Below are 27,595 nucleotides of genomic sequence, written 5' to 3'. Positions count from 1 at the left end.
TAAATAATGATGACCGCAGTGACATCTTGGACATCCTCGAATTTTTGTTTTACAAAAGATTCACTCGACTGTCATGTGTGGCAAACAAAGGCAGAAGTTGTGTACCCAGCTGGTAGTTACAGCTCAAGGTCTCTTCACTAAATATTCCAATTTCACAGCACTGGCAGAATCTATATGTGTGAAACAGCTCAAACCTCTACGTGCTCTCATCTTTAGCAGCTTCGGAAATCTCCAAAACTGAAGCATCTGCATCATAAGCAACGCCACCGTATGTATCTTATTATTCCAACACTTGTTTCTGTGTTGCAGTTCCTCCAGTGATTATCAAAGAGTGGAGCAGCGGTAAGGCCAAGTCGGCCTTGACACCAGAGCTGGTTCCCGCCTTGTGTTTCCGTGAGTGGACCTGCCCCAACCTCCGGCGGCTCTGGTTAGGTCGTGCCAGCGAGGACCGCTCCAGGAGAACCAGGGCCTTCCTGGCCTGCCTACGCTCAGACTGTCCAGCCCTCCTCAACCCAGCACAGGTCCCACAGCATCTGCTGCTCATGTGCTGCGTGCTCAGGTATCATCAGTTATAGGGATGTAAAAATGCTTTGCTGGGTGCAAATCTAAATTTGACAAATAGGGTTTTTTGGAGGGTGGAATATCCAAATATTTTTTCTGTTGCAAATACTGCAGTGTATAAAGGTGGCAGAGCAACATATGTGCATTATTGGGTATAACCAAACAGCCAATCCTTTTAGAAGCAAGTTTTGGCACTCAGCAGGCATCTTGACAATTCCTGTAGGTAGTTACTTTAAAACATGTCAAGGAATCTGGTCAAATAGTTTAAAAAAGAAAATAAAAACAGACCTTGTGTCTTTATTTTTTCTTTTTTCCTTTCCCTGCTTGAGAATTGATCTAATGTTACTTCTGCCTTTGTTACAATAAAACAGTTTTTTTAAGCTGATGTCATACGTAATTCAAAGTATTTACATTTTTCTCCTGAATTTTCCCAGAGGCACTCTTGTTCAGTGATAATGGTGATACATAAAACAGATTTAGCAAGAAATGGTCAGTAAACTCAAAAGATATCTTTCAAAAGATAATTATACCTTAAGAAAACCTTTCTCTTCAAGCTTAAAAACCCCTACTGGTTTCCTTAAGATTTACTCTTTTTGGCCATTGTTCAGTAATAACAGTAATATCCCAGACTTGAGCAGGAGCAGCTATATGCCATTTATATTTGTTTGTAGTATTTATGTTTATCCAGTTCATCAAATGCTAAATTTGCTCAGTTTAAACTGACAAATGAGCCCTCGTCACCTTACTGTTTGTAGTAGTTTTGTCACACGTAATGTCCGTTATGATAACGACGGCTCTGCTCCTGTCAAACAGTGAGTCAGCATACAGGCTACCACAGAACAGGAAGCTCACAAAGATAAATGTCACTCAGTTTGATGTCATAATTATACCTGTTAAAGCCAGAATGTCTTCTGCAAACAAGGCCGTGAACTGTGGCGCTCCAGCACGTGTCTTGTTCTTGTCATGTTCTCTTATTGCCGATCTCCTGTCGGCCTCTCAGTCCTCATTCGTGGCTGTATTTACAGAGCAATTCTGCCCACAAACTCAGGTCAGAGCAACCTTTGCTCGGGGTCACGCATTACAAGAATAAAATAAATACACACCGCTTGAATCTGGTTTCACTTGTTGATGAACCAGCTGGAGGATGGGGATTACAGCCTTAGAAGTATCCTCCTGTCTGCTTGTTATTAAAGTAGATTATAACAAATAGTTAAAAATTAAAAAGACCGACATTTCCACTAACTACAGTAGGAAAGACACGTGTTTCTAATAACATTAACAAAGGCTTTGTCTGCTCTCCCATTAAACCCCATCAGCGTTGTAGTGAGCCAGCACTCGCAACACCAGGACTCTAATTGCAGTTCAACAGTCGCTTTATTATTTATAGCAGTGCTTTTCTTACTGTGACATGTCAGGATGTCTTCTGTGAAAAAGGCTCATCAGTAGGTTGACAGAAAATGACATGTCTGTTCATACAATGGAGCCAGTAACTCAGCCTTTGCATCATAAATCCTACACAAGATTACCCTGCTTTCTTTTTCTGGAGACAAACTAAATAATGTGCTGATTATTTTTGATTTGTGTGGGTATTTATATGCTTCACAGTTAAATTTAACTACATTTTAATTCATCAGAGAGGTAGTAGTTGCTGCGTTGTTTTTCACGAGTGAAACACGAAGGGAATCTTCAGCCTTGTTGATGCGGACAAAGTGACAGCAGGAAGGAACATTTACAACAGGCACACTCGAGAAATTAACAAATAACGAGATGAAAATTCACTTTTGCATTTCAGACATGAACTGGAACAGCTCACTGGCACTGAATGTATGCCTTGCCTAGGATTGATTTATGTAATGGTGCAGGATGTCTCTGGGCTTGTTCTGGCTTTTGCCTGAGAGCTCCGGTTTCTCAGAAACATGCAGGTTAATGCTGCCTGTGTTAGCCCAAGACTCCCAGTTTCACTACCTGATTGCGTACATGTTAAAAAAACACATCAGCGTTCGACTGTTCGATATCCCCTAAAATAAATATAATCGCTTTTGTTTGTCACAATTTGTGTTGCAAAAAATCATTTTCATTCATGCAATAAGTAATAAAAACTGATTTAAAGATTTTTCACTCCAGTCATGTAAGAACAGAGTGATGCTAGAGTTAATCTTTTTTATTGTTGTTCTTTTTTTCCATCGAAATCTGCACTCTAGTCATCCTTTTGATTTAAATATAAGTGTGTGTCTCTGAGAACGGTTATGTCATATTCCCTGAAGAATGAAAGAAAACTACAGTTTTTGCTTCTGTTGTTGCTTATTAAAACTGAAAAATTCCAGGGCACTGTTTGAATTAATTATTGTTCTTTCAGGTATATGATGCAGTGGCCTGGAGGAAGGATCCTCCAGAGACATGAGCTCGATGCCTTCCTGGCCCAAGCTGTTTCCAGCCAGCTCTATGAGCCTGACCAGCTACAGGAGCTGAAGGTGAGAGTTCCCTACTTTCAGGGAATAATCATTAACAAGTGTTATTCCTGCACTTATAATTAACACCACAAAGAAAGAAAAATATGTCTTGGTGCTGTTTGAGAAAACTGAAGTGCTGAAAAATAAAACATCCTTTCCCCCGGAGGCAGTTTGGTTAATAAGGGAAGAATGTAATGGCATGTTAAAGTGTAAATTATTGTCTCCGTATATGTTTCCATTTGGATGGTGAGTGGAGATGGGTTTTCACACACCTCAGATGCCAACTCCATGTCGCTGGAATTGGATGGGGAATGCGTTTGCTGAATGCTTACTGGTTGACAAGTGGACAGAAATAAGGGAGGGAGTGACGGTGGAGTTCACTAGAAATAGGAGAACTGCAAAAAAAAAAAAAAAAACCCCACCAAAAATTAAAAATACAGCATGAAAAGAACAGGGTGTGGCTGTAATGGACACTCATTTTCACTTCCACTCTTTTTGTTATAACTTCGCCCTTCTCCACGGCTGGCTCATATCAATGAATCAAGAGTATCCCACAGACTGGTTGTATCACGTACTTTATACTCAGCTTCCATCGGCAGAGGAGCTCACCGCAGGTAGACGCGACGTACCCGAACTGCCACCTGACTGCAAACATGCTCCCGCTTTTGCGTAGGTTTTCATGCCATGGTCGTGGTTGATGCATCCTCAACATGCTCCGTGTTTCTCCTTAAGGATATGTGTCACAACTCTAGAAGTTAATTCCAGAAAACTACAAAAAAATCACAACTCACTCAGTGAAGTCATTGCCACATTTTTCAAGTTTTCTTTTGAAATCCTGGTTGTACTATGTAAAGCAGGTTATTTAAAAAAAACAGGAGATCCACAAGAAGCCAAAATGCACAATGATGCACCGTTAAATTTGACAACAACAAAATAAACCCAAACAGAAAAGGTGGCGGTAAAAACCTCGAAAAAAGTTGAGATTCAACTGTGGAAGGAAAATTTAGTTCAGTTTTAACAGAAGCTTTGTTTGAATGATGCATCATCGACCGAGCCAAGGAGGAAGTAGCGTGAAAATGAATAGTAGCAATGTGCTTCTTGGCCCTGAGTAGGTATTGATTATCATCATACATGCATCAGCTGTGATGTGGGTGGCAGTGAACCTCCGGAGAGCGCAGTGTGTAGGCGCTTTTATGAAACTCTGTAGAGTCAGTAAAAACCCTGATAAGCTAAAGTCTGTGAGAAGAGTCTCCTCCGTGCGCGCTCACGTGTCGCAGAGACCTCGCGGCTCTTCAGCGCCGTCACCTCTCTGCTCTCGTTTCTGTTCCCACCTCTTAAATACTGTCATTTTTCATTTGTGTGTTGGCTGTCAGGTGGAGAAGGTGGATGCTCGCGGCGTGCAGCTGGCTGCTCTCTTTATGGCCGGCGTCGATACGGCGCTGTTTATCAACGATGTCTGCGGTCAGCCGTTGCCGTGGGAACACTGCTGCCCCTGGGGCTTCTTCGACGGTAAACTGTTCCAGAGCAAACTGGCCCGAGCCGCCCGCGACCGAGCCGCCCTGCTGGACATGTGTGAGGGGCAGGTACGAAGCAGAGCATCGCAGGGCTGTGTGTGACGATCGTTTGTCTTTCATGTCCAAAAATCCCTGTCGGAGGGTGAATTATAGTCCAGTCATTATACAGCTCTGTGTAAATGGCTTTTAAAATGTACTTTTTCCACCTTCCCCCACAATTTAAGAAATTTGTAAAGGTTATTTTAAAGAGCAGGATGGGGAAGTTCATATTTTCTTTTGTTTTAAGACTTGAAGTGTAATATTGGTTCAGAATGCTTTACAGTTACTCTGCCCATTTAAGTTGGACACACCAATACAGTTTATAAAAACACAAGCTAACAGCTGTTTGAAATAAAGACATGGCACAAACCAGTAACGTATAGAAAATGGGAGTGTACAGAGGTGAATAAAATGGGATGTTGGACAAGAAAAACTAGGAGTCAAAAAAAGATTAAGTCAGCCGCCTTCAAAATATGTTTTTTTAATTTGTTACGTATTGTAATTGTCCTATTTTTTTTTCCCCCAACAATAACACAAAAACGTAACAATTGTAAATGATTGGAGCACGCTGCATGTACTGGGATGGTCGATCAACTCCACCCCCAGTCCATCTGCTCTACACTGCCTTTGACCTAAAAGCACCAAAAAAACATTCAAAAAATATAAACCACAAATTTTCTTGGCGACTTTCATGGGGATAGAAACAAATAAGACATTGAGACAAGTCAAAATTGAGACCATTTTAATGACTGTGGTCGTACAAATATTAGCTGTATTTAAGAGCCTTGGTGTAACACTTCATATAGGACACCCATGTAGCTCATCTGGCAGCCCATGTGCCTGATGCTTACCGCAGCGCTCTGAGCTCAGGTCCATTCCAGTGTTCCTGTGCTGTTCCAGTCAAACGAAGCCTTTAAAACCTCCAAAATAAACCATTAAAAGTAGAAACATACTAAGCTTATACTGCATGCACACAGTATCAGCTTACCCAGCCGTGATACGAAACTTGCCTTATTAACGCATTAGTTCCTGTAAAGTACTGTAAATTTACATTAATAGAATATCACTGATCGGTTTAACTTGCTTATATTTCTGTTGCTGACTTGCTAGGGCAGCGATGTTTAAGCATGCTAAAACAGCTAAATGAATAAAAAAAAATAGAAATTACTTTAAGAATTAACACGAATGCAAATACAAAACTGAATTATTGAAGGAATTAAAGCCGTGTTTTGGTTTTTTGGTTGGTTTTTTTTGTTGAAGCCCTAATCAGTGACCATGGTGGAGGCTGGCTGCTAAGTTCACTTTATCAGAAGTGCAAATTAGTCACCATCTCTCTGAATGTGTGTTAACAAAGTTTCCAGCTGTTATCCCATGGCCAAATTTTAAAGTAGACATTAAAAAAAACAGAATGAAAAATGAGTACAGGAGGAAGCACACAGACCTGTGATAAAGAGCTTCATAAAAAAGCTTTATTCATCCTCACAGCTGAAATGACAGCAGATTGAAAATGAATAAAAATTGTGTTTGAAATCATTGTGACGGTATCACATGGGCTAAAATGGGCTTGTGCTGTGTTTCATATGTTATTAAACCTTTTTAATAAAGTGACTTACCGTATGGCAAGAATATATTTATATTTAACTTTTTGCAAAAATAGAACTTCAATAAGACAGAATGCAGACATGCAGCCTCGGAAACAGGACAAGTTAAAATAAGCTGGATAGATTTGGGGGGGGGGGGGTTAATGAGAGTGGCGTATGCTACATCCGGAGCTGTGAGAGTACAACTAACTACGTCCTGACCCACATAGATGCATACATAAGTTAATAGATATCTATATGTATGGAGTTACATTATTGGCATGGGAGGAAAAACTTAGCACTGAGTCACCGTCAGAGAGAATATTTTTATTATTATTTTTATTATTATTATTCATTTCATTCAGGTTTGATCTCCAACTGATCTGAGACTCAATTCTTCTTTTTCTTTTTCTTTTTTTTTCATGCATCAATATGCCCACTCCAGTTTTATGGATAATAAAAGTGACAGTTAAAGGGAAAGTGGGATCTACTCTGTATCTGTCGCGTATTAACAGCCGTAATTCTTTCTTCTCTGCAGGAAGAGCTGGTGTCCAAGGTCGAGAAGATGCGCCAGGCGATCCTCGAGGGCATTAACCTGTCTCGCCCTCCTCCTCCACCACCACCTCTTCCACCTCCTGCCTTCCTTCCCCCTGCCATGATGCCCCCTTTCTACCCCATGCCTCCTCTCTACCCACCCCGTCCCATGGGCGGCATGCCCCCGCATCACCCACACCATCCACACCACCCAGCCCAGCACAGGCCCCGAGGCTTCCCAGGTACGCCACAGTTCATCCACTGTTTGAAACAAGTAGTTATAGCTCCTTTCCCACTTCTTTTAAGCCAGCTTTTTTCTGATTGTACACATTGCAAACATAACATTTGAGCTCTGAGATGACCATATTATAAATATCCACTCTGTGAGTTACAAAACCAAGAGTAGGAAAATACTTTTTGAGCATTTGGAGCAGTCTGAAAACTGAGATTTGGATTACTCAAGTAGTCGTTGAACATACACTGACCTCAGTATAAAGCAGAATTGATTTCCTTTTACAGATTGAACAGAAAGTTGTCTTGTATGTAATGCAGTTACATTTAATTGATACAAGAAAATGTTTCTGACTCCAGACTAATGTTGTACAGTTTCCTGTTGGTATAAAACTGTGTTCTTGGTTATCTACTAGGTGACAAAACATGGTAGAATATAGATAAATACATAGTTTATGTTATATTAAGATAATATGGAATATAAAACCGGAACACAGGGAGTTTGAGTGTAGTGACTTTACAATCTTTTCTTTCAGGCATTCAGTCCATCCCCCCTCAGGGAGGGAAACTGGAGATCGCTGGCATGGTGGTTGGTCAGTGGGCTGGCAACAAACCAGTCCGTGGGAGAGGGGGCTTGAACATGCAGGTGGTGTCAGTGGGAGCCGGGAAAGGGTGAGTACCGCTATAATTTTTTTTCAAGTAAAATGAACACATTGCAGGGTTTGAATAAGCGCTTCAGGGCTGCCAAGGCTGTAACGGCTTGAGTTTAAAAAGTCTTGACATCGTTTGAGCCATAGTCTCTGGGCTTCTTTCCATTTATTAACAGCTCTGGTATATAATTACTATATCAAAGTAGTAAAAATCTACATTGACAGGGAAACAAATTCTTCTCAAAATTCATCTTTCTTATAGTGACGAGTCTTCCTCAGCCTCTGAAAACCATCGATCTCCTCTTTCTTGGATCAAGTTTGTAAAGTCAGCTCTTACTGTTCGGACTTCAAGGACAGACAGTTGTAAAAAAGAGATCACTACTTAATGAAACAAATCCTGTGTCGATCATAGCCTGTACAAAAGATGACCACTGTGAAGTCACGATCCCAAATGTGCAATACGAGTTGGTTATTTATTGAAGAATGCAAATAAAGGTTTCAACTGCATGATAAGTGGGACAGCGTTTAGTTTCATCCTGAATATTGAGTTGTGTTTTGACCGTTTCCTGTGTTTTCCTGCTTTTAGACTAGTGTCTAGTATTTTTTTTCCCTCCCCCCTGTTTACATTATGTAAAATCATTCTATAAAGACTGAATGTAAAGCTACAGAACTGGATATATTTGAGGCTGATCAGCTGGCACTGGTCACCAGCCAATTAGTTCATCTCTAGTCAAAGGCCTAAAGGTTATACTAGCCACTACATGCACTGGAGCTGACCTAATAGAACTGTAATGTTAACCCAGTGGAGCACTTTTTAAAAAGCCTTTCTCTTTGTGCACCGCAGGAGGGGTAAAGAGACTCCAGCAAAACTAAGGGGAGGGAAGAAGACAACTGCCAACAGAACACAGGTATGACAGCAGACAAACCCTGTACTCTCAGGTGAACGCTGGAATCAGGCGTGGACATCAACTTTGTTGCACTCCAACATTTCTGTCTCTCTTTCCCCAGACGTCGTCCCCCCCATCCAGCAGTCCCCCAAAGCCCTCCGAGGAGGCGGGCTCCACGCCAGAGGTTGCCTCTCAGCAGCTGAACGGCAGCTCAGCAGCCTCCGCCATCGGCCAGCCCTTGGAGCTGACTCCCCTGGCCCAGCCAACCCCGTGTGCCTTAGCCAGCAGAGACAACCAATCAGAGGGGGTGGAAGTGGAGGCCCCCTGTTGCCTTGACGACTGCCCGTCAGACGGAGCACTACAGAAGGAGGAGTGATGGCATCCTTATCAGGATGTGCTGCTCTAAGAGAGTTATCTGTGTTCGACTGCCTTTCCCTGTTTTTGTAGCCCTGTCTGCTAGCTGTGCACATCATCACACGGCGCAGGAGGCGACGCGAGGCCCGTCCTCGCCTCCCCTGCTGCGACGTGTGATTAGCTAAACCAGTTAGCCGTTCCCCCCTCCCCCCTATAAGTTTTCTCATATGGTTTTACATTGTTTCTGAAGAGAGGTTTTTCCATGAGTCCGTAAGCGCCCCACCTGTCAAAAAAAAAAAAAAATCCTCCCCTATCCGCACTCAGAGTGAAATAAGCTTAAAGCCCCGCCCCATCACCCCCACATCTTTAATCAATCCCGCCCCCGTTTATTAGGGCTGTCTGTACAGTTTGATTATTTTGTTTTTTCAGTCGTCCCGTTGTTCGACTCTCTGCACACAAACGTTAAGCATGCGGCGACGGTGACAGGCGGTCGTTGTATGTTGATGTGGTTTGTTGCCATAGCCACCTCACGAGAGGTCAGAGATGTTCAGAGTCCGACTCTTCTGTGCAGCGACCCTCGCCAAACTCCATTCTGCAACCAGGTCGGCTGGCAGCGCTGCTAAACACACAGCGGTAGCACTCGCATCAAACCCCGTTATTTTTTGTTTTGTTTTAGTTTTTTTCTTTGATTGATTTGATTGGTTAATCTGTCACTGAAGCACTTCTGCACCACCACGGCATTAGTGTGATATCTTACTTTGCCCAGTGTAGCATAGCCTAGTGCTTAGCTGTGCTAAGAGATCCCGTGAATTTATGCACCTTAAGCCCTACAGTATGCAAGATTATCCCCCGACCCTCCAAAAAAAAAAAAAAAAAAAGTGCATTATTATGTTATTGTCCCACCCCTCACCCCGCCCCCTTCCCCTCCTCCCAAAGCTTTGATTGTACTACCCCAGCAGAAGCACTTAATGTTGTATTTAAATATAATGGATTTAAACAAGCCCCTACACAGTTGAATTGACAGTCGGTGAGGGGCGTTCCCCCGCACCCGAGTAAATCATTATGACACATAGATCTACATTTAAAGGTAGAGATCTATTTGAGAGACGTCAGAATGTGAACAGAGTGGTTTCAGACAAAGAAGCACTTTGTTTTAAAAAATGTTAAACCACACTGGACAGTCCTCTAACAGTTGATATAGAAATGACAACCTCTCTGAGGCACCTTCTTCAGTTAAAGGCCAAAAACGTAGAAATGGAAACTGTCCAGTAAAAGATGGAAATGAGCGGTGAGGTTTTTGGGCGACTGCTGCCAGGCAGAGTTCCCCTCAGACTGCCCTCACACATTCACTTTGCTATGAAGCTAAAAGGAGTCTTGATCGTCCACGTCGAGGAGATCCTGGGAATCATTTCAGATTTCTTAAAAACTATTTCCAAAGTGTATTTTCATAAGACATATGTGATATAAAAGGGGCGTGGCAGCAAAGCCTCAAAAGATTGAGCAGCTGTTGTCATTACGAATGCCCGACACTGAGAGCCGCTGCTCGGCGAAGCTCCGGTGTGTCACTTTAGACCAGCAGGAAGCACTTCCCTGCCCCTGAAGCGCCTCAGCCGAGCGTGGCGCGAGCCTTCAGGGGCCGGACCGCATCGTCACTTGACAGGGGAGAGGGAGGCCTCGTGGCGGACCCCGAGCGTGCCGCTCACAATCTGAGACTTCTAGGAAATGTTTTATTAGAGCATTTATGTTTGTAGAGAATGAAATGTGTCCCCCACCTCCACACACACACAGTAACGTCTCATCTGACAAAGGAAATACAAGCATGTACCTTCTTAACGATTAGCTGTAGCACAACTGCAAACGTCAAAGCAGTAGAGCGACAGATACTGCCTGAGAGATGCTGGCCACGGTCGTTGTAATCTCTCTAAAACGTACGTAGACAGGCTGAAATAAACTCGTCACATGGAAAAAAGGGCAAGTCAGCAAAGAAGCACCTTATTTTCTTACTACATTGATGACTTGCGCTTCATCGTGTGCCACAAAATTTGACACGGAAGAAAAAAGCTCCTATGAAATGCTTTTTTTTTTTTTTTCTTTCATTTGTTTTTTGTTTTTTGAAGGAAACAGAAGACCCTGACTATATATATAAATATATATAAGTAAGTGTTAATGTAGTCGCGTCAGACATCCCCTCTGTTATGAACTCAGCCATTTACAGTGACACGCTGACAGTCGACCCAGCCGTGAGCGTAGGCCCGCCGAGGCCACGCCGCCGCCTCTTACACCAACACCAAATGAAATCAAAAAAAGGTTCGGACTAGTTAGCCGTTAATGGGTAGGGATCTACGAGCACTTTAGGTGTTCTTAGGTTAAGAGTAGGTAAACAGCGTCGGGGCTTAACACAGGACTGTAAAACAGACACCAAGACTAGGCTAGAGAATATAGCTCCACTGGCCGAAATACTAAGTCTAGAATTACTAGGAGTCATATACTTAACTGCTTTCAACTTTTGACATTAGTACAAATACGTGTATTGCAGCAGTACATTGTTAGAAGATGGCTTTTCTGCGGCGATCCAGAGTGTGACCTGGTATTTGATGCCCTCTCTCGATTCGCTCGCCAGATAACAGTTACACACACACACACACTCATATGTTCACAATACACAAACACACACACAGAGGAATCAGTTGCATTTGTTACCAGCGGCATTCTCTCTGCTTTCGTGCTGAAGTGATTTCTTTTCGTGCAGTTTCAGTTCCCAGTGGAGTGGTCGTCAGTTCATCGGAGATCTTTTTTGGTAACACTTTCTACTGACCGCGAGGAGAAAGAAAAAAATAAATAAATCCCACATTCACGTTCAAGTTTTTGCTGCATGGACACAGATTGGAGAAACACACGCGCACACCGACACACTTTTAGAATACACGCACATAATAAACACACGGATATATAGATGTTAAATCCTGAGTTACACAGTAGGTAGTTTGGAAAAAAAAAAAGAAAAAAAAAGTCAACACAACACATGATGTAGTGTCCCTCTTTTGTCCTCGTCTGTTTTAGTTTGATAGGTATTTGATCAGTGATTTTTATGCTTGTTATCCTCTAACCCGCCCCTGCTATGACACTTCTTCTCGCTGTTCATCCATTTATTCTTTTCTCCCACCCTCAAATTTTTCCTCAGCCTCCTTGTAGAGTACTTACATCCACGAAAACACACACAGTCACATACACACATAAACCAAGCCCACTGCAGACACACACACAGATATCCTCCACACAGGTTAATCCCACCCCTGACCTCCTCCCACTGTATCTCAGTTTCCTTTCACCTCCTTCTCTGCTGCTCCGTTAGCCCCTTTAGGACCGTTTCTATTGGCCGTTTTTATTTTTTCTCTTTTTCTCTTCGGGCTGCCCCGCCCCCTTAATCAACCCAACTAACAGTAAAGGTTATATTAACGTTGATAATCAGTTTCTGTATGTATCTAGCCAGAGTGGATTTAAAAAAAATCAGAAAAAAAATCAAAACTGTTTTATTCAATTGTGCAAAATGTGTTTTTTCTTACTATTTTTAATGTTATTACATCTTCTAATCTAATCCTTCTACCATCGCTTCAGTTAGTACTGAAATACGCTTAGCCAACCTAGAGATTTGAACTGTAACGATCGCCATTTTCCTTACCTGTATTTTATATGGCATCTGTAGACCACTTCACCGTTTTATTATTGTACGTAAGTAAATATTGCCCGTTTTTTCGGATTGAAAATCGTCGTCTGCACTATGTTCGATTCTCATATTATTCCCGATAACGAGTTTTCGCTCTTCGTCGTTAATCAAAGCTCAACTCTGCGCCCTTGCACAAAGCAGCGAAATATCTCTTGTGAACACCTGAGAACCAAAGTACACCTAGTATCCCCGTCTATCCCTCCGCCCCCCAAAAACGAGCTCCTCTATAGCCCCTCCCCCTGCCCAACATTGACAGCTCCCCGCCCCTCCACCCTGAGTAATAAGTTTCTGATGATTATATGTATAATGACATTACAGCACGTGTGATTTATCCGACAGATCTGTGAGGTAACGGTGTGGTGTTTCATTTTTATTTTGTTGTTTTTCATACTGTGGTTTTCGTGGAGATGCAGACGGAGTGAGCGTCTCATCAAAATCTCCCGCTCGCTCCTCACGGTGAAGTTTTAGGCGGTGTGAACCGCTCCACTCGCTCCCATCACATCAAATTATTACAAGTAACCACACACACGGGAAGAAGGAATGACACCTGACAAATATGTTCTCTGTCACGCCAAGCTTCTTGGCGCCCTCTTTTGCTTTTTGTTTTCTTTTGCTTTTTTCTTCAAAACTTTGTCTTTTAACTCCCAGGACTCGAGCTGAACGAGTCTTTTCATGCTGTACGTGGGCACTGAGGCGGAGGAAGGAGAGACGGTTTTCCTCACAGTGCGAATCTGAGATTGATTGACCATCCAGGAGGTTTATTCACATCAAGGAAATAAACATTTTAGCCATGAGGATCTGCTTTCAGAGCTTTCGGGCTTCTCATACAAAAAAATTTGATAGAATCTCATAGTTTTGTGGACTTGAACTTGCAATTTTAATTATGCCGTTTTGCTGCTGCAAGATGAGCAATTTTCTGTCACTTACTACAAAACTTACTAATCAGAAAGCGTATTTGGTAGTTGTAGGGCCGATCTCTTGGTGGAAATTAGTGTTTTATTCTGACATTTGTACGTTTAAACCATAAGCTAATTGACGTTAGTCTCATCGAGCTGCAGAAAATACAGCTACTTCCTGGGACATTTTAATGCAATCATTAAGTCATATTTAAAGGAATTGTTAGCTGCATCGTTGACTTCATGATCGGATATGATTTAGGCTAAATATATAAATTTTAGACAGTTGGTCTGACAAAAATAAGCGATTTTAAGATGCTGTCTGTTACTTTTGACATCAGTAGTGAAAATCATTGCAAGTTGCAGACCTTGTTAGTTAATCCCAGTTCATAGTCAACATCCTGTTTTTATAGTGAATAAAAAATATTTTCCATCTTAGTTAGGGCATTTATTGGTTTAGAGGCTTTTGTTCAAATAAAAAGAAGCAATTTTAAGACATTTTCTCCACTAAAAGCTGTTTTATTTTGAAGGAATCAATAAAGCAAGCCTTAGATGCAGTCCTAGTTAACAAATTCCAATCCATGGCTTACATCTCGCTTTGATCATCATAAAATTTTATTTCCAGTTTCTGATTTAAATCAGGAGGTTTAAACCATCTCAGCTGAAGTGCTGTGAGGAAAAGTCTTGCTCTCTGACTGAAATGATAGTATTTGTGTCATAAAGCTGGTTAAAAGTAACCTCCACCTCTCTGCCTACGAAAACGGGAGCATCCTCTGAAGAGAAGCAAAAGCCCCAGAACAGGAGTGTGTGCGTGTATTGTAGAAATGAAACAGTATTATCTTCTGTCATACAGAAAGGAGTCATCGGTTGGGTTGTATCTGTCCAGGAAATCTCACAGCATTTTTGTCCGGTTTGAATAAGGGTCCCTAATTTCTGTCTCTCTCTACACTGCCACTCTCCCCCCCTCAACAGCCCCCCCAGAAGGTTCAGAATAACCTGTTCCCCCCCTTCCACCTCCCTCCCTTCGTGGCCGAGTCCTCGTCAAGTTGGGGGCCGTTTCACATCACGTCGGTCAATGTATCAGTACCCAGAACCACCCAAAAACTACCTGTGCAGCGAAAAAAGGGTTAAAATTTATCCATAATATTATTGTTATAGAAATATTATCATCATCATTATTGCTGTTATAATTATGGTTGGTATAATTTGTCATCATTGTTAGCATTATGGAAGCACCAGACGGTTTGTGGAAAGGTGAGAGAAAGTTTTTTTTGTTCTTTTGTTTTTAATTTGTCTGGCTGTTGGTGGTCTGATCTCACAGAGGCAGGGGAGGAATGGTTCAGAAAGAGACAAAGATGGCAGTCATGTTTGTACTGGTTGGGAAATGACTTACAGTGCTGAAATAAAATTTATTCTTTTAGTAAAAAAAAGTATTTCCTGTGTCCTGTGTCTTCATTCATTGAATTTTTGAGGGCTTTTAATAGCAAAACTTGCACCAATGTAATGTCTGTGATGTAGAGGGATTTTAAAAAGAAAAAAACACTGATGATTCACTGGAGGAAACTTCCAAAAGTCCACTTTGGGTAACCTGTAAAGCAGGGGTGGGGGGCTCAAGGGCCGGTGTCCTGCAGTTTTAGATATCATCCAGGGTCAACATACCAGAATCAAATGATTAGTTTATTACCAGCCCTCTGGCTCTGGAGTACTTCAAGATATGGTGAGTAGGGTAATGTAGCCATCTGAATCAGCTGTGTTGAATCACTGACACATCTAAAACCTGCAGGACACCAGCCCTTGAGGCCTGGAGTTCCCCACCCCTGCTTTAAAGGGTCCTGTCATATTGTTTTGGTTGGTCAAAAAAAAAGTTCAACCTTATCCTTTTTATCCATATTTATATTTAAGAAAACAAATTTCTAGATGTAATTCCTTTTGTGTTAAAATAATTTTCTCAGTACTCGCAGATGTGTGTTACGGCTTTGAAATGTAAGTTTCTAAATCCTCACGATCAGTAGATGCGCTCTTCTTGGTGTGTTACTACTTCACTGTCTCTTCCCAATGAATTAATAAGAAATGACCCAGGTGTAAATTCTTTAAATAAAGAAGTAAAAAGCACCTCTGCTGAAGATGTATGTAAAATCGGAGCCAATCTATCGAGAGCGACTCCACTTCCTTTAAATCCCGTTATGTAGAAATTGGCTGCAATTCACGTTGGAGAGCGACAGAGGGCGCTCATGATAGAACTAAGCGCTTAAAATTATTATTTACACTGTCTTCTAGACATAAAAATTTTAATTTAATTTTCTAGCATTCTGCTAATTTATGCTTAACAGTGACTTTCAGACTGGAAATTCCTAAAAAAAACCTACTTCACTAAATCTATTGCCTAAATCTATCATGAAGTTTACCCCACCTAAATTTTCATATTATTGGCGCCCACTCTGAAGTAAGAAGTCCTGAAAGTGGGAAATCTTGATATTTTATAAGCTCAGTGATTATATACACGTTAAAAAATAAAAATAAAAAATCCCGGCACGACACATGAATCTCGCGATATTTGTGTGTATCAGCAGCTGGCTGCAAACCGCTCCGCTCGGAAAGATGGCGACGATGATATGGGGGGCCACCCGGGCTACAGGGAGGCTTCTGAGGTAAACCACTGCTGTAGGTCGGCACCCAAACACTCGACTACTTACGGGGGGAAGTACCGAGCCTACAGGCAGGTGTGTGTTGTCGCGTGCGGTGCGGATGTGACAGCAGGTCGAGAACCGCCAATTCGAGCTAGCTGTCAGCTAGCTTTGTGAGCTAACAGCGGGCTAGCTACTTCTGAGGCAGGCTCAGATAAATATTCCACACACGGTGACAGTGGTTGTTTTCCATCCTCCTTTAACAGATACTGCTGTGATTCTGACGGGGACAGGGTTACTGTAAACCAAGCAGCCGATGTTTCCAGAGGCTGAGACTGTGCTCGGGTTAGCATGTTAGCGCCACCTAATAATGTAGAATGATACGGGATTCCTGCTTTAGTTTAACCCTCTGCCGCACACACTTTATGCGTACATGATTAAAATAGTGACTCCACATCGTTTACTGCAGTCATTCCAAACATCAGACTAACCAGTTTGAAGTGTGAAAATCTGCAGGGGGCCCACCCAAACCTTTAGTCTCACCTCTGTTCACCACACAGTCAGAAAACTGAGGGTTTCATTTGTGTTTTATTAATATAATAACACAAATCGATGTTTAGTGTTTGGATAGCGCCCACAGAGAAATAGCAAAACGTAAAGGCTTTTGTTACGGGGAAAAGCTTGCATGTTGGATTTGGCTCAGCTGTAGGTTTGTGGTGTTATATCACATTCTTCATTTTTCAATTCAAAAAGCAGCTGCATCCAGAAACACTGCAGATTCCCGTCATGCCACTCATTAGTGGCCAGTGTGACGTGACCCATCAAGAATGACTAAAGCTTAATTTTTGACCACTATTCCACGCTGTTAACTGTGTGAATCTATCATTTAAATCCAGATGGACCGTCACAATGTCTGTTGATTTTGATGTGTAAATAATAATGTGACAGAGGAAATAAAAAAATGTATGAAGAGGAAAAAGTGAACATCATGAGGTGTGGGAATAATGGCAGAGGAAGGAGTTAAAAGGGGAAATAAGGACAGTTAAAAATGAAATGCAGGTATTTTAAAAGCACAAATAAAAAATAGAGGAGGTGGTAAAACAATTATGGACACTAAAGAGATAAAAGCCTGCTTTAAAAATGTCTTTAAGACGGATGTAAAAGATAACAGTGTGCTCGTCAAACTGATCTTCTCAGGGAGAGGATGGGTGTCCTGATAGAAAAAGCCCAATCACTTTGGTTCTTAGCCAAGACTGTCGGATGGTCAGCAGAGCAACCTCATGTTATATTGTCTGAAAGTGTGTCATGAAGTGCAATTATCTAACCTAGAGGAGATTAATGCATGTATGACTGTCCCTAGATTTCTTTTTGATAAAACTGATTTAAATATACTGAGTTGTTGAATAAAACACAACTGTAAAGCGTCATTTCTGACATGGTTGTGAGGGCAGGTAATGATCTCCTCTTTAGCTGCAGGAATTTCTGAGCCATCCACCATTTAGTATCTTGCATATCTACCAGGGTTCAGTGACAATGACAGAAGTTCACTAAACAATCAGAGAAGTAATGTTAAAAACCCTGTTTGACTGTTTTGGGGTTTGTTTTTTTCCCCACATCTGCTCGCTGTCATTGTTCTCGTATCTCACTGTCAGGAAGAATTTTCTTGCTCTGTAAAAATATATTGCACGTGGAACAGGAAATGCCCTTAAATCCTGAGCCTATGCAGTGCAGATACATGTGATAATATTCAAACACAGTATCAGCAAAGATGAGTTTAAAAGGTACCGCAAACAAACACCTTAATTCACACGTTTTATTAGGAGCACATCTAATGTCACCTTCTGCTGGCCTTCAAACAATGCGTCATAACATCTCCCACATCTTATTCGACTCTTCTTTGATGCTTTTTGTTTTGTCCAGGTTTTGTTGGTTGTGATCATTTAAAGATGTATTATTATCATCATTATTATTATTAGTATTATTATTATTACTATCATTATTATTACTTATTTAAATTTCTCCTAGGTTTGTCCTGGGAGATGCCTACCTATCCTCAAGAACAAAGAGCTTCTGGGAAGAAGGCTGCAGGATTTTCTGAAGACCGGTCATCTGTCCTGTTTCCAAGAGTGCAGGGCCATGTTTATTATGCTCATATAAAGTTAATATATGACCGGGGTGGACTGAGGGAGAAAGTGGGAGCTGTGGAATGAGGTAGTAGTTTGTATAGTTTTAGGATCACACCAGATCTGGGAGATAACTATACAGCCTACTGTCTTTCTCACGGCAACCGAAACCATCCCCTCCATCGTCTTACCTTCTCAGGTTTTTGGTCATAAATTTGTTCCAGCATTGTTGCTTTCTACTGGTCTTTTTTTAAAAAAATATTTAATCATTTTTCTATTATTTTTGGATTATAGATCCTTGCTTAGGTTATCGATGGAAATGTGATCAGATTTTCCAAAGTGCCTGCAGCACACGTGGTGGTTTCAATGTCACATGTTTTCAAAGACAAGGAATTTATTTTGAATTCCCATATAGTGCAGGATTATATTAATCAATTTTATGGTTTTGAACAAATCTATACAGATGCAGCAAAAAATACAGGCAATCAAGTGGGTGTGGCATTCAATTTTCCAGAATTGAAGATAAAGGTTGGAAAAAGGCTCAATAATGGACTTTCAGTGTGCACAGGGGAAATGTTGGCATTGTTGTTAGCTGTTCAGTGGGTGGAGGATAACAAGCCATTATGGACAATAATCTGTTCCCTCTAGTTCATCATTGGCCAGCTTGGATAAGTCATTCAGATGCCAGACCAGACATTTTAATTGAGATTTTACAGACAATCTACAGAATAAATATGATGGGACTGATGGTTAAATTCGTATGGATACCAGCACATTATGGTGTTATTGGCAATGAGGTGGCAGATACAATTGCAAAGCAGGCTGCTAAAGGAGATCAAGTTGATTTAAATGTCAGTATTAGCAAAGCTGAAATGAAGAGCATGGTAAAACAGAAAACAAGGGAAAGATGGCAAAAGCGGTGGGAGGAGGAGAGGACAGGGAGATGTTTTTATTCTATTCAAAGGAAAGTAGGAGAACCAGGAGAGAAGAGACAATCTCTCGATTCAGATTTGGACACACTGGGTTAAACAGTTCACTGTTCATTATAGGGAAAAATCAAATGGGGAAATGTAGTAGTAAACTGTTAAACATGTTTTGTTCCATTGTCAAAATTATCAGGAAGAGAGAAGAAAACGAATTCAAAACTGGAAGGCTTTTCTTTGGAGGGACCACACAGGAGGTGCAAGTCTGTCGCATGCTGGCCTATGCCATTACAAATGAGCTGGCCTCTGGACTTAACTGGGCTGGGAGGAAAAAATAAGGGCCTGACTAAGCAAAAGAGGGCATTTAAAGAGAGAAGATCTCACAGTGGTTTCACCTGAAACCTCTGCCGATAATGACCCATACCCTTTTTCACCTTGAAAAGCGTATGAAAAAGTCACCTTTCATGTGAAGGCACACATGGTCTATAATGTGTCAATGAAACTCTTAAAGAGACTGCTCCCACTGTGGTTTAAGTACTTGGGACTGTCAACCATTTGGTCTTAGAACTAAATAAGCTTCTTGGATGAGAGGTGAGACGTTTTCAAGAAAATTAAAGAAGTCCAGTTGCTTTATTTTCTAAGCCCCTTAGATTTCTCTGAAAATGGTCGGGTACAAGGTCTGGACTGAAAATGTTGAATATTTAGCTCATCATAATTGGATGCAGCAACTCACAGCTCTGATTTTTAGTAAACTACAAAGTTGGTCTGTAACTCCTGCACTGGGTGCTGTTAATTAGTCTCACAGTGTTTCTAGGTGCTTCTCTGTTGTTTCTTTGCAAGCCTTACAGCTTTTAGTGTCCTGCAACATCTGAGTCACGGCCCTGGGGGGTCCAGCCCCATCACAGAGTAAACTGAAAACACTGTGTAAATAATAGATTTAACAAAAAAATGTTTTCATAAAATAAACTGTTTTCTTAATTGATGTAAAGATGTCTGTCTTTTTTATTAGATCAGGTCTGGCACTTAATGTTATAGAGATATTATTATGGACATGTTAAATTGTGTCCTTTTTTTTAGACAATAAACCTGTGAAAAAGACAATTGTGGAAGTATTGATGGTAATTTGCAGTGGTTTAGTATTGATTGAAATATCTGTGAAGTCCTGTTGATTTTTAATCATGATTTTATTATTGTTTCAACATTAACCACTGGTGCAAAGGTGGTGGAAAATCAACATCAGAATTCAACATCAAACTATAATATTGTTCCAATATTAAGATTGGTTTGGCTGGTCCTTCACTGATCTTCAGGTCCTGGAGGGTGATGCATTTTGAAGATGGAGGAAAGCAACAGCACTTCTGCAGCACAGTGTACCTTGCAGCACTCGTCTCAGATCACCCCTGACTTTGTGATAAAGCAATAATGATGTAATAATGGCATTTCTGGCCATTGGTATACCACAACTTAATCCTTTCAACGGCTACCAAAAGTTAAGGGACCTAGCTTGTGTGAGCCTTTTGGGATGTATATACACTGCTCAAAAAATAAAGGGAACACTTAAACAACACAATGTAACTCCAAGTCAGTCACACTTCTGTGAAATCAAACTGTCCACTAATTGACAATCAATTTCACATGCTGTTGTGAAAATGGAATAGACAATAGGTGGAAATTATAGGCAATTAGCAAGACATCCCCAATGAAGGAGTGGTTCTGCAGGTGGTGACCACAGACCACTTCTTAGTACCTAAGCTTTCTGGCTGATGTTTTGGTCACTTTTGAATGCTAGTGGTGATTTCACTCTAGTGGTAGCATGAGACAGAGTCTACAACCCACACAAGTGGCTCAGGTAGTGCAGCTCATGCAGGATGGCACATCAATGTGATCTGTGGCAAGAAGGTTTGCGCTGTCTGTCAGCGTAGCGTCCAGAGCATGGAGGCGCTACCAGGAGACGTGGAGGAGGCCGTAGGAGGGCAACAACCCAGCAGCAGGACCAATACCTCCACCTTTGTGCAAGGAGGAACAGGAGGGGCCCTGCAAAATGACCTCCAGCAGGCCAGAAATGTGTATGTGTCTACTCAAACAGTCGAAACGGACTCCATGAGGGTGGCATGAAGGCCCAACGTCCACAGGTGGGGGTTGTGCTTACAGCCCAACACCATGCAGGACGTTTAGCATTTGCCAGAGGACACCAGGCTGATCCACACCTGAGGGATTTCTTGGTGTTTTGGAAAAGGCAGTCTCCGCCATCTCCAAGGGAGAGGAGCGAGGTTCCCAAGCCAGTTATGGTTCTGCTACGTCAGTGGGAGCGTTTGGTAGAGACTTTGTTGGAACCCTCCCTTGGTGGGCTTGAGAATGTCCTGATTATGACTGATGATTTTAGCAAATACACTGTTGTATTATTATTAATAATAATAATAATTATTATTATTATTGTTATAATATCCATATTATTATTAAGTCACTCTTAGCCCTGTAAGTTATGATGTTACTGCAGTTAAACACAACTTTTTTACAACACATGCAATAAAATCTTTCAAACACCCATGACTCCATGGATCTGAGTCTGTGAGATTACACTTTATTTCTTGAACCACCAGTGATTAAAATGATAAAGTAAGTCAAGGCATTTAGTGCTTAATATTATGAAAAGTTTAAGATGGCAGCAGCCTTGAAGGGAGTCTCACCCTGGCTGACCTCGCCACATGGACTGAGAATGCTCTTGATAAGGAGATGAGCACCAATAACCTCAAGCTGTTTCCAGCTCTCTCACAGTGGAGGCACGGGTTTTTGCTTTCCCAGGGAACCAGGACGGGAACAATTTTCAGTTCAATTCCTTTTTTTTTTTTAGTAGGCACTTTATACTAGACCCTGCAATAACACATACAGAGGAAAAACCCAAGAATCATATGACGCCCTAGGAGCAAGCACTTTGGCAACAGCGGGAAGGAAAAACTCTCTTTTAACAGGAAGAAACCTCCGGCAGAACCAGGCTCAGGGAAGGGATAAAACACATGCTGTGGAAGAGAGCCAGAGATTAGGAACAGATATGATTCAATGCAGAGAAGTCTATTTACACATAGTGAGTGAGAAAGGTGACTGAAGAAGAAACACTCAATCCATCATGGAAATCCCTCAGCAGCCTATGCCTACTGCAGCATAACTAAGGGAGGATTCAGGGTCACCTGATCCAGCCCTATATGCTTTAGTAAAAGGGAAAATTTTAAGCCTAATCTTAAAAGTAGAGATAGTGTCAGTCTCCCGAATCCAAACTGGAAGCTGGTTCCACAGAGAAGGGACCTGAAAACTGAAGGCTCTGCCTTCCATTCTACTTTTAAATACTCTAGGAACAACGAGTAAGCCTGCAGTGCGAGAGTAAAGTGCTCTAATGGGGGTGATATGGTACTATGTCATTAAGATAAGCTAGGAACTGATTATTTAAGACCTTTATGTGAGGGGCAGGATTTTTAATTCAATTTAACAAGGAACCAATGAAGGGAAGCCAATATAGGAGAAATATGCAGTACTGTCAGTACTCTAGCTGCAGCATTTTGGAGTAGCTGAAGGCTTTTCAGGGAATTTTTAGGACATCTTGATAATAATGAATTACAGTAGTTCAGCCTATCTATCCGGTCTCACAGCGACCCTACGATGTCAGACTTAAAGACCGGATTGGTCAAATCAGAACTTAGTGGGCGGGGTTCTGAGCAAAGATAAGTAAAAGAGCTCTCACTCTGATGGTTTTTCGGGTACACAAACCGTGTGTGCGTGTGTGTATGTGTCTTAATGTAGGCTCTACCAAGTGTTTGTAGCTGTTATGTTACAAACATTTAATATTACAAGCGCAGATTAAAGCATAAAGTGCAAACTGTAAATAACTGGACACATTATTATTATCGGTCTGTGAGGACGTAAAGAACGTTATACACCTTTTTAAATCTCATATTAAAGATGCGGTGTCGGTCACAGTAAATCAGTAAAGTAACAGTAAAGAGCTCAGCTCGTCTTCATCCATCACAGCCTCTCTCATACATACACGATCTTTGGTATGACGTCAGCCGAGTCCGATCTACCATGGCGAACATTCGGTGTGTGAAGGTGAGCAGCAGAATAAACATGAAATATCTCCGCGCTGCCTCGCCGTTTTCTTTTCCTCTGAGGAAATGTGATGCGTTAGACTTTCACCATACTTCGGTTTCGATTTGTGCGAGTTTTTCTGGTTCTTTCGGCGTGTACGCTCTCTTTGTAGTCCATAAGTTTGAGTGCTCGGCTAGCATACTTGCAGGTTAGCAAACATGCTGATAGCTCCCCCTTCAGCCCTCCCGGCTGACCTCCGGCTGTCAGTTAGATGGACACAGGACACACGAGGGCTTTTAAACATGGCAGCTTAAATTAATTAATTAAATTAATAATGCTGTATTTATATTTCAGTTAATAAAATCCGGTCATTGAGATGAAACTGAAGAGTAAATGAAGGTGCGCGCATGTGTGCTTAGCCCCCATTTTGTTAACTTTGCACCATCAAAACAAATAAGATCATTTAGAAGAAGGTGTTTAAAACTTTTTTTCCCCAGTATTTTACGCATCAGGTTTTTTTTAGGCTCAAGTCTGGTCTCTGGAGACTGTCTGCCAACAAAAGCACAATGAGTCTGTGTCACCTTACTTCACGGAAACCTGGGCAGTTTCTTATAATCTCCGGATATTTGATACAAAAAGTCTCTGTTATGCTGGAGTGTATAAAACCCTGGTTAAACATCCTGTTAAAAGTGTTTTATCACAGGTGATCGCTGTGATTTTCTTTCATGGGGGAAACAAACACCTCTTTGGTGGGTGACAAAATGTTCGTATGCAGGGAAACCTGTGGCATTTTGATGTAATGGTCCCAGCAAACGCTCAGGAAACACTGACTGCATCTCCCATATAAAGACACGATCCAGACGTTTACATGTAGAATAATGGTTCATCTGCCTCCTATACAAAGGAAGGAATGTAGTTCATATTATTGCAGCAAAGACCTGAATTCATGTCTCTTTTTTCTTTAATTAAAACATTTGAATGACAGCTAAATTTCCTATGAAATGTCTGTGATCAAACAGTCAGAAGTTATGTATGTTATTTATGTTCTTTATGGCGACTGGCTACTTTATATTCAATGTTTCTGCCATAAAGGTTTCATTCCTTTAACATGTTTTCAGCTGCCGTTTTGTTAGATTTAAGCAACAATGCCATTTGGTTAGATGTCGGTAAAGATTATGTTTTGGGTTAAAATGCTCCTCATTCCACAGCAGCAGCTGCACATGCGGCAGGAAGGTCAAAGTGCAAGGTGCAGTGTTATGACGAAATGGTGCCAAAGTTCGTCTAGTTCATTCAACTAGCAGTTTTTTTCCCACTCCAACAGTATCTTTAGGGAAATTGTGGCTTGCCATTATTTCCAATTAAAGCTTTCTTTCAATACAGTGTGGATGTTGCAGTATTATACTATTTCTGAAAGGCCTTTATTGGAGTATTGATCTGATTACTATTGAATTTCGATCATTGAAAACCACAGCAGAGAGATATTGAATGAGATTCATTGGTAGTCACTTTAAAGACACTGGACAAGATTTTAAAAGTATTTTAAATTCAATGAAGCAGCTTTAACATCAAATATGTTTGACTAACCAAAAACGAATCCCATCACAATTTCATGAAGTGTACCTAATATAATCCATTACTGAGGAATTAAAGTTTAACAGATAAAACATGCAGTGTCTTTTTGAAAGGAACCCAGTGATGTTCTGATCTGTCCTTTCACTCGTCTTTCTTATTGATCTGCAACTTTCTTTCCCCTTTTCTTCTGCCCCCTCCTCTTGTCCCGGTGGGTGTCCCTCTTTATGTGTGTTTTGAGCAGGGTATGGTCGGCCTGGTAACAGGCGGTGCCTCCGGTTTGGGGCGGGCCACCGTGGAGCGTCTGGTGCAGAGCGGAGCGTCTGCTGTGATCGTGGACCTCCCCTCCTCTGACGGACAGGCTGTGGCAGCCAGTCTGGGAAACCGCTGTGCCTTTGCTCCTGCAGATGTGAGTCCAAAATTCAGCCGACGCTAGAATCCATATTTTGCCAGTGGAAACATTAACAGAGAAAGTCACATTTGTAAACACCCCTATCTGTGTGAGCTGTGCGGGGCATAGAGTTTACATGAATCGAATAGAACAAAATGGACCAAAATGCTTCTTAAGCCATGTGTGAAATGAATACTGACTGTCCTTTAGCACTAGAACCACAAAAGCAGTCATTTTGACATCCTTGGCATTTTAAAAATCAAATTAAAACACCATCATCTCATATTTCATGACTTTTCCTAAAATGGGTTTATTCTAGTGGATTTTTTGGGGTGTGTGGGATTAATAAGAAAATAAAAGTACAACAACTTCAACCTAGAACCATCGAGGACGCCATTCTGACCCCATGAAAATGAATGTGACATACATTTTGACATAAAGGCCACTAAAACCTGAGCCAGAGACCGCTAGATTGATTGACAGACAGATAAAAATATAGTGGGGTGAGTTGTGGAAAAATAATTTGAACATCAAAACCAAACAGATTTTCTGAGATTTATTGAAAGAAAGTGAAAACCTTTGCAAAGGGATCAATACAGCATGAACGCAGTTCACACCAGCATTGACACAAAGGCAAAATTACAACAGCTCTTTTATAGCCATCATGTGGATACAATCTTTGTCTGTTCAGCGGTTGCTTCTGAAATTCTCACCGTCACGTAGGCACCAGCTTGATAATGAAGTGTGTCATGACCTTGAGGCTTACAGTCTTGCAGTCAGTTGTTTTCCCGTCTTCATACACTCTTTCTTTGTACACAAAAGTTAGATGAGGCAAAACACAAATTTTCCATCACAGGGTGTTGTTGGTTAAAAAAATGAATAATTACTGCCTCAGTGAGCAGCTTGTTTGGTGGGAGAAACATTTAACTAGATTCTGCACGTGCCACTGGGAATGTAATACCCTCTCAGCTCAGCAGATGGCGCTCACACACAGCAGATACTGAGCACCAGTGCATTCATGTTGTACATTTTGGCCATAATTATTCTTATTTGTCCTGTATTTTCCTGCAAACTGGGAATATAAAGAATCTTTGGTGCATTTCGAGTTCTTGTACTGGGGTTGTTATTCGCTGGAATGCTTTATAATTTGATGTGAGCAAAAGGGCTTCTTGTCCTCGTCGTTTTCCAGGTGACATCAGAGGCAGAGGTGCGGTCAGCTGTTTCCCTGGCCAAAGAGAAGTTTGGGAAGTTGGACATGGCGGTTAACTGCGCTGGCATTGCTGTGGCTGTGAAAACATATAACTTTAAGAAGGACCTCCCTCACAGCCTGGAGGACTTCCAGCACGTCATCAATGTAAGACGGACGGACAGAAGAAGAAGTAATCAGAGAATCACGTGTGGTTTTTTTAATTTATTTTTTTAACCTGCAGGTGAACATTGCAGGATCTTTTAATGTGATTCGTCTCGCTGCGGGCGAGATGGGGAAGAACGAACCCGACGCAGACGGACACAGAGGCTGCATCATTAACACCGCCAGCGTGGCAGCTTTCGATGGACAGGTAAGGTTAAAAAAATACTATATATAATATTTTTTAAGTGAGTGATAAAATAAATTAGTGATTTTGTATTTATTTATTCTTCAGGTTGGACAAGCAGCTTACTCCGCTTCTAAAGGCGGCATCGTTGGGATGACCCTTCCCATCGCACGAGACCTGGCACCCATGGGCGTCAGAGTCATCACCATAGCACCTGGTTAGTGTTCGTACTCAGCCCGTTATAGTTAACTTAAACTAAACTGAAAACTATGTGGAGAAATTAGATTTTCTGATTATTTTATCACAAATTGACACAAAAAGCAAAAAATCAACAAAACTGTTTTTTTCCTTCAGGGCTCTTCTCCACTCCTCTTCTCGCCAGTCTTCCAGAGAAGGTGCGCTCATTCCTCGCGCGCCAGGTGCCCTTCCCCTCGCGCCTGGGTGACCCCGCTGAGTTTGCTCACCTGGTCACATGCCTGGTTGAGAATCCCATGATCAACGGGGAGGTCATTAGACTGGACGGAGCCATTCGCATGCAGCCCTGAGGCGTTCTCATCTCAGTGTTTTATCAGAATCCGCCGGCGTCACAAAGATACATGAAAGATGTAGTTCGATGTGATGAGTTTGAGAAAGCAGGAGGGCTGCAGTTTGTTTCTCGTATGGTAGTTTAGCATTTTCCACTTTAAATTTTGTGTTCACTCACTGATTACTTCTAGCTACTTGTTTAGGTTTGGAGCTAAAATACACAGAAATCCATACGCAGAGAAAAAAGTGCCTGAGTGCCTTTAAATGTGACGCCAGGTGGTCCTGAACTGGTCCGACTCTTGCTATGAATCATACGTAACATTGTGCGTATCTGACAGCATCTACAATGTGAGAACAGGCTGCTGAGTTTAATCATAGAACAAGTCTTGCATGTTTGTCTTTGTGGCT

The 27,595-nt window shown here is 41.6% G+C and overlaps 2 protein-coding genes across 3 annotated transcripts in view; both read left to right on the top strand.

Annotated features, from left to right (window-relative positions):
• The window catches only part of fam120c (family with sequence similarity 120 member C), a 38,020-nt gene extending 23,175 nt beyond the window's left edge, over positions 1-14,845 (top strand). For both annotated transcript variants that reach the window (XM_063465455.1, XM_063465454.1), the window contains exons 11-17: positions 310-559; positions 2,918-3,032; positions 4,385-4,594; positions 6,683-6,920; positions 7,446-7,581; positions 8,404-8,467; positions 8,568-14,845. In XM_063465455.1, the coding sequence (XP_063321525.1) occupies positions 310-559; positions 2,918-3,032; positions 4,385-4,594; positions 6,683-6,920; positions 7,446-7,581; positions 8,404-8,467; positions 8,568-8,822 (1,268 nt within the window). In that variant the 3' untranslated portion in view covers positions 8,823-14,845. The remainder of the gene's footprint in view (positions 1-309; positions 560-2,917; positions 3,033-4,384; positions 4,595-6,682; positions 6,921-7,445; positions 7,582-8,403; positions 8,468-8,567) is intronic.
• Positions 14,846-23,137: 8,292 nt separating this feature from the next.
• hsd17b10 (hydroxysteroid (17-beta) dehydrogenase 10) overlaps positions 23,138-27,595 on the top strand; it is a 4,569-nt gene continuing 111 nt past the window's right edge. The window contains exons 1-6 of the mRNA XM_063464112.1: positions 23,138-23,188; positions 24,981-25,145; positions 26,317-26,481; positions 26,558-26,686; positions 26,771-26,879; positions 27,017-27,595. The exon at positions 27,017-27,595 is cut by the window's right edge and continues 111 nt beyond it. Of these exons, the coding sequence (XP_063320182.1) occupies positions 23,165-23,188; positions 24,981-25,145; positions 26,317-26,481; positions 26,558-26,686; positions 26,771-26,879; positions 27,017-27,207 (783 nt within the window). The 5' untranslated portion in view covers positions 23,138-23,164 and the 3' untranslated portion in view covers positions 27,208-27,595. The remainder of the gene's footprint in view (positions 23,189-24,980; positions 25,146-26,316; positions 26,482-26,557; positions 26,687-26,770; positions 26,880-27,016) is intronic.

Source organism: Pelmatolapia mariae, linkage group LG20, assembly GCF_036321145.2.
Source record: "Pelmatolapia mariae isolate MD_Pm_ZW linkage group LG20, Pm_UMD_F_2, whole genome shotgun sequence".
NCBI lineage: Eukaryota > Metazoa > Chordata > Actinopteri > Cichliformes > Cichlidae > Pelmatolapia > Pelmatolapia mariae.
Note: the sequence above shows the minus strand (reverse complement) of the source record. Positions and strands in the feature narration are given on the sequence as shown.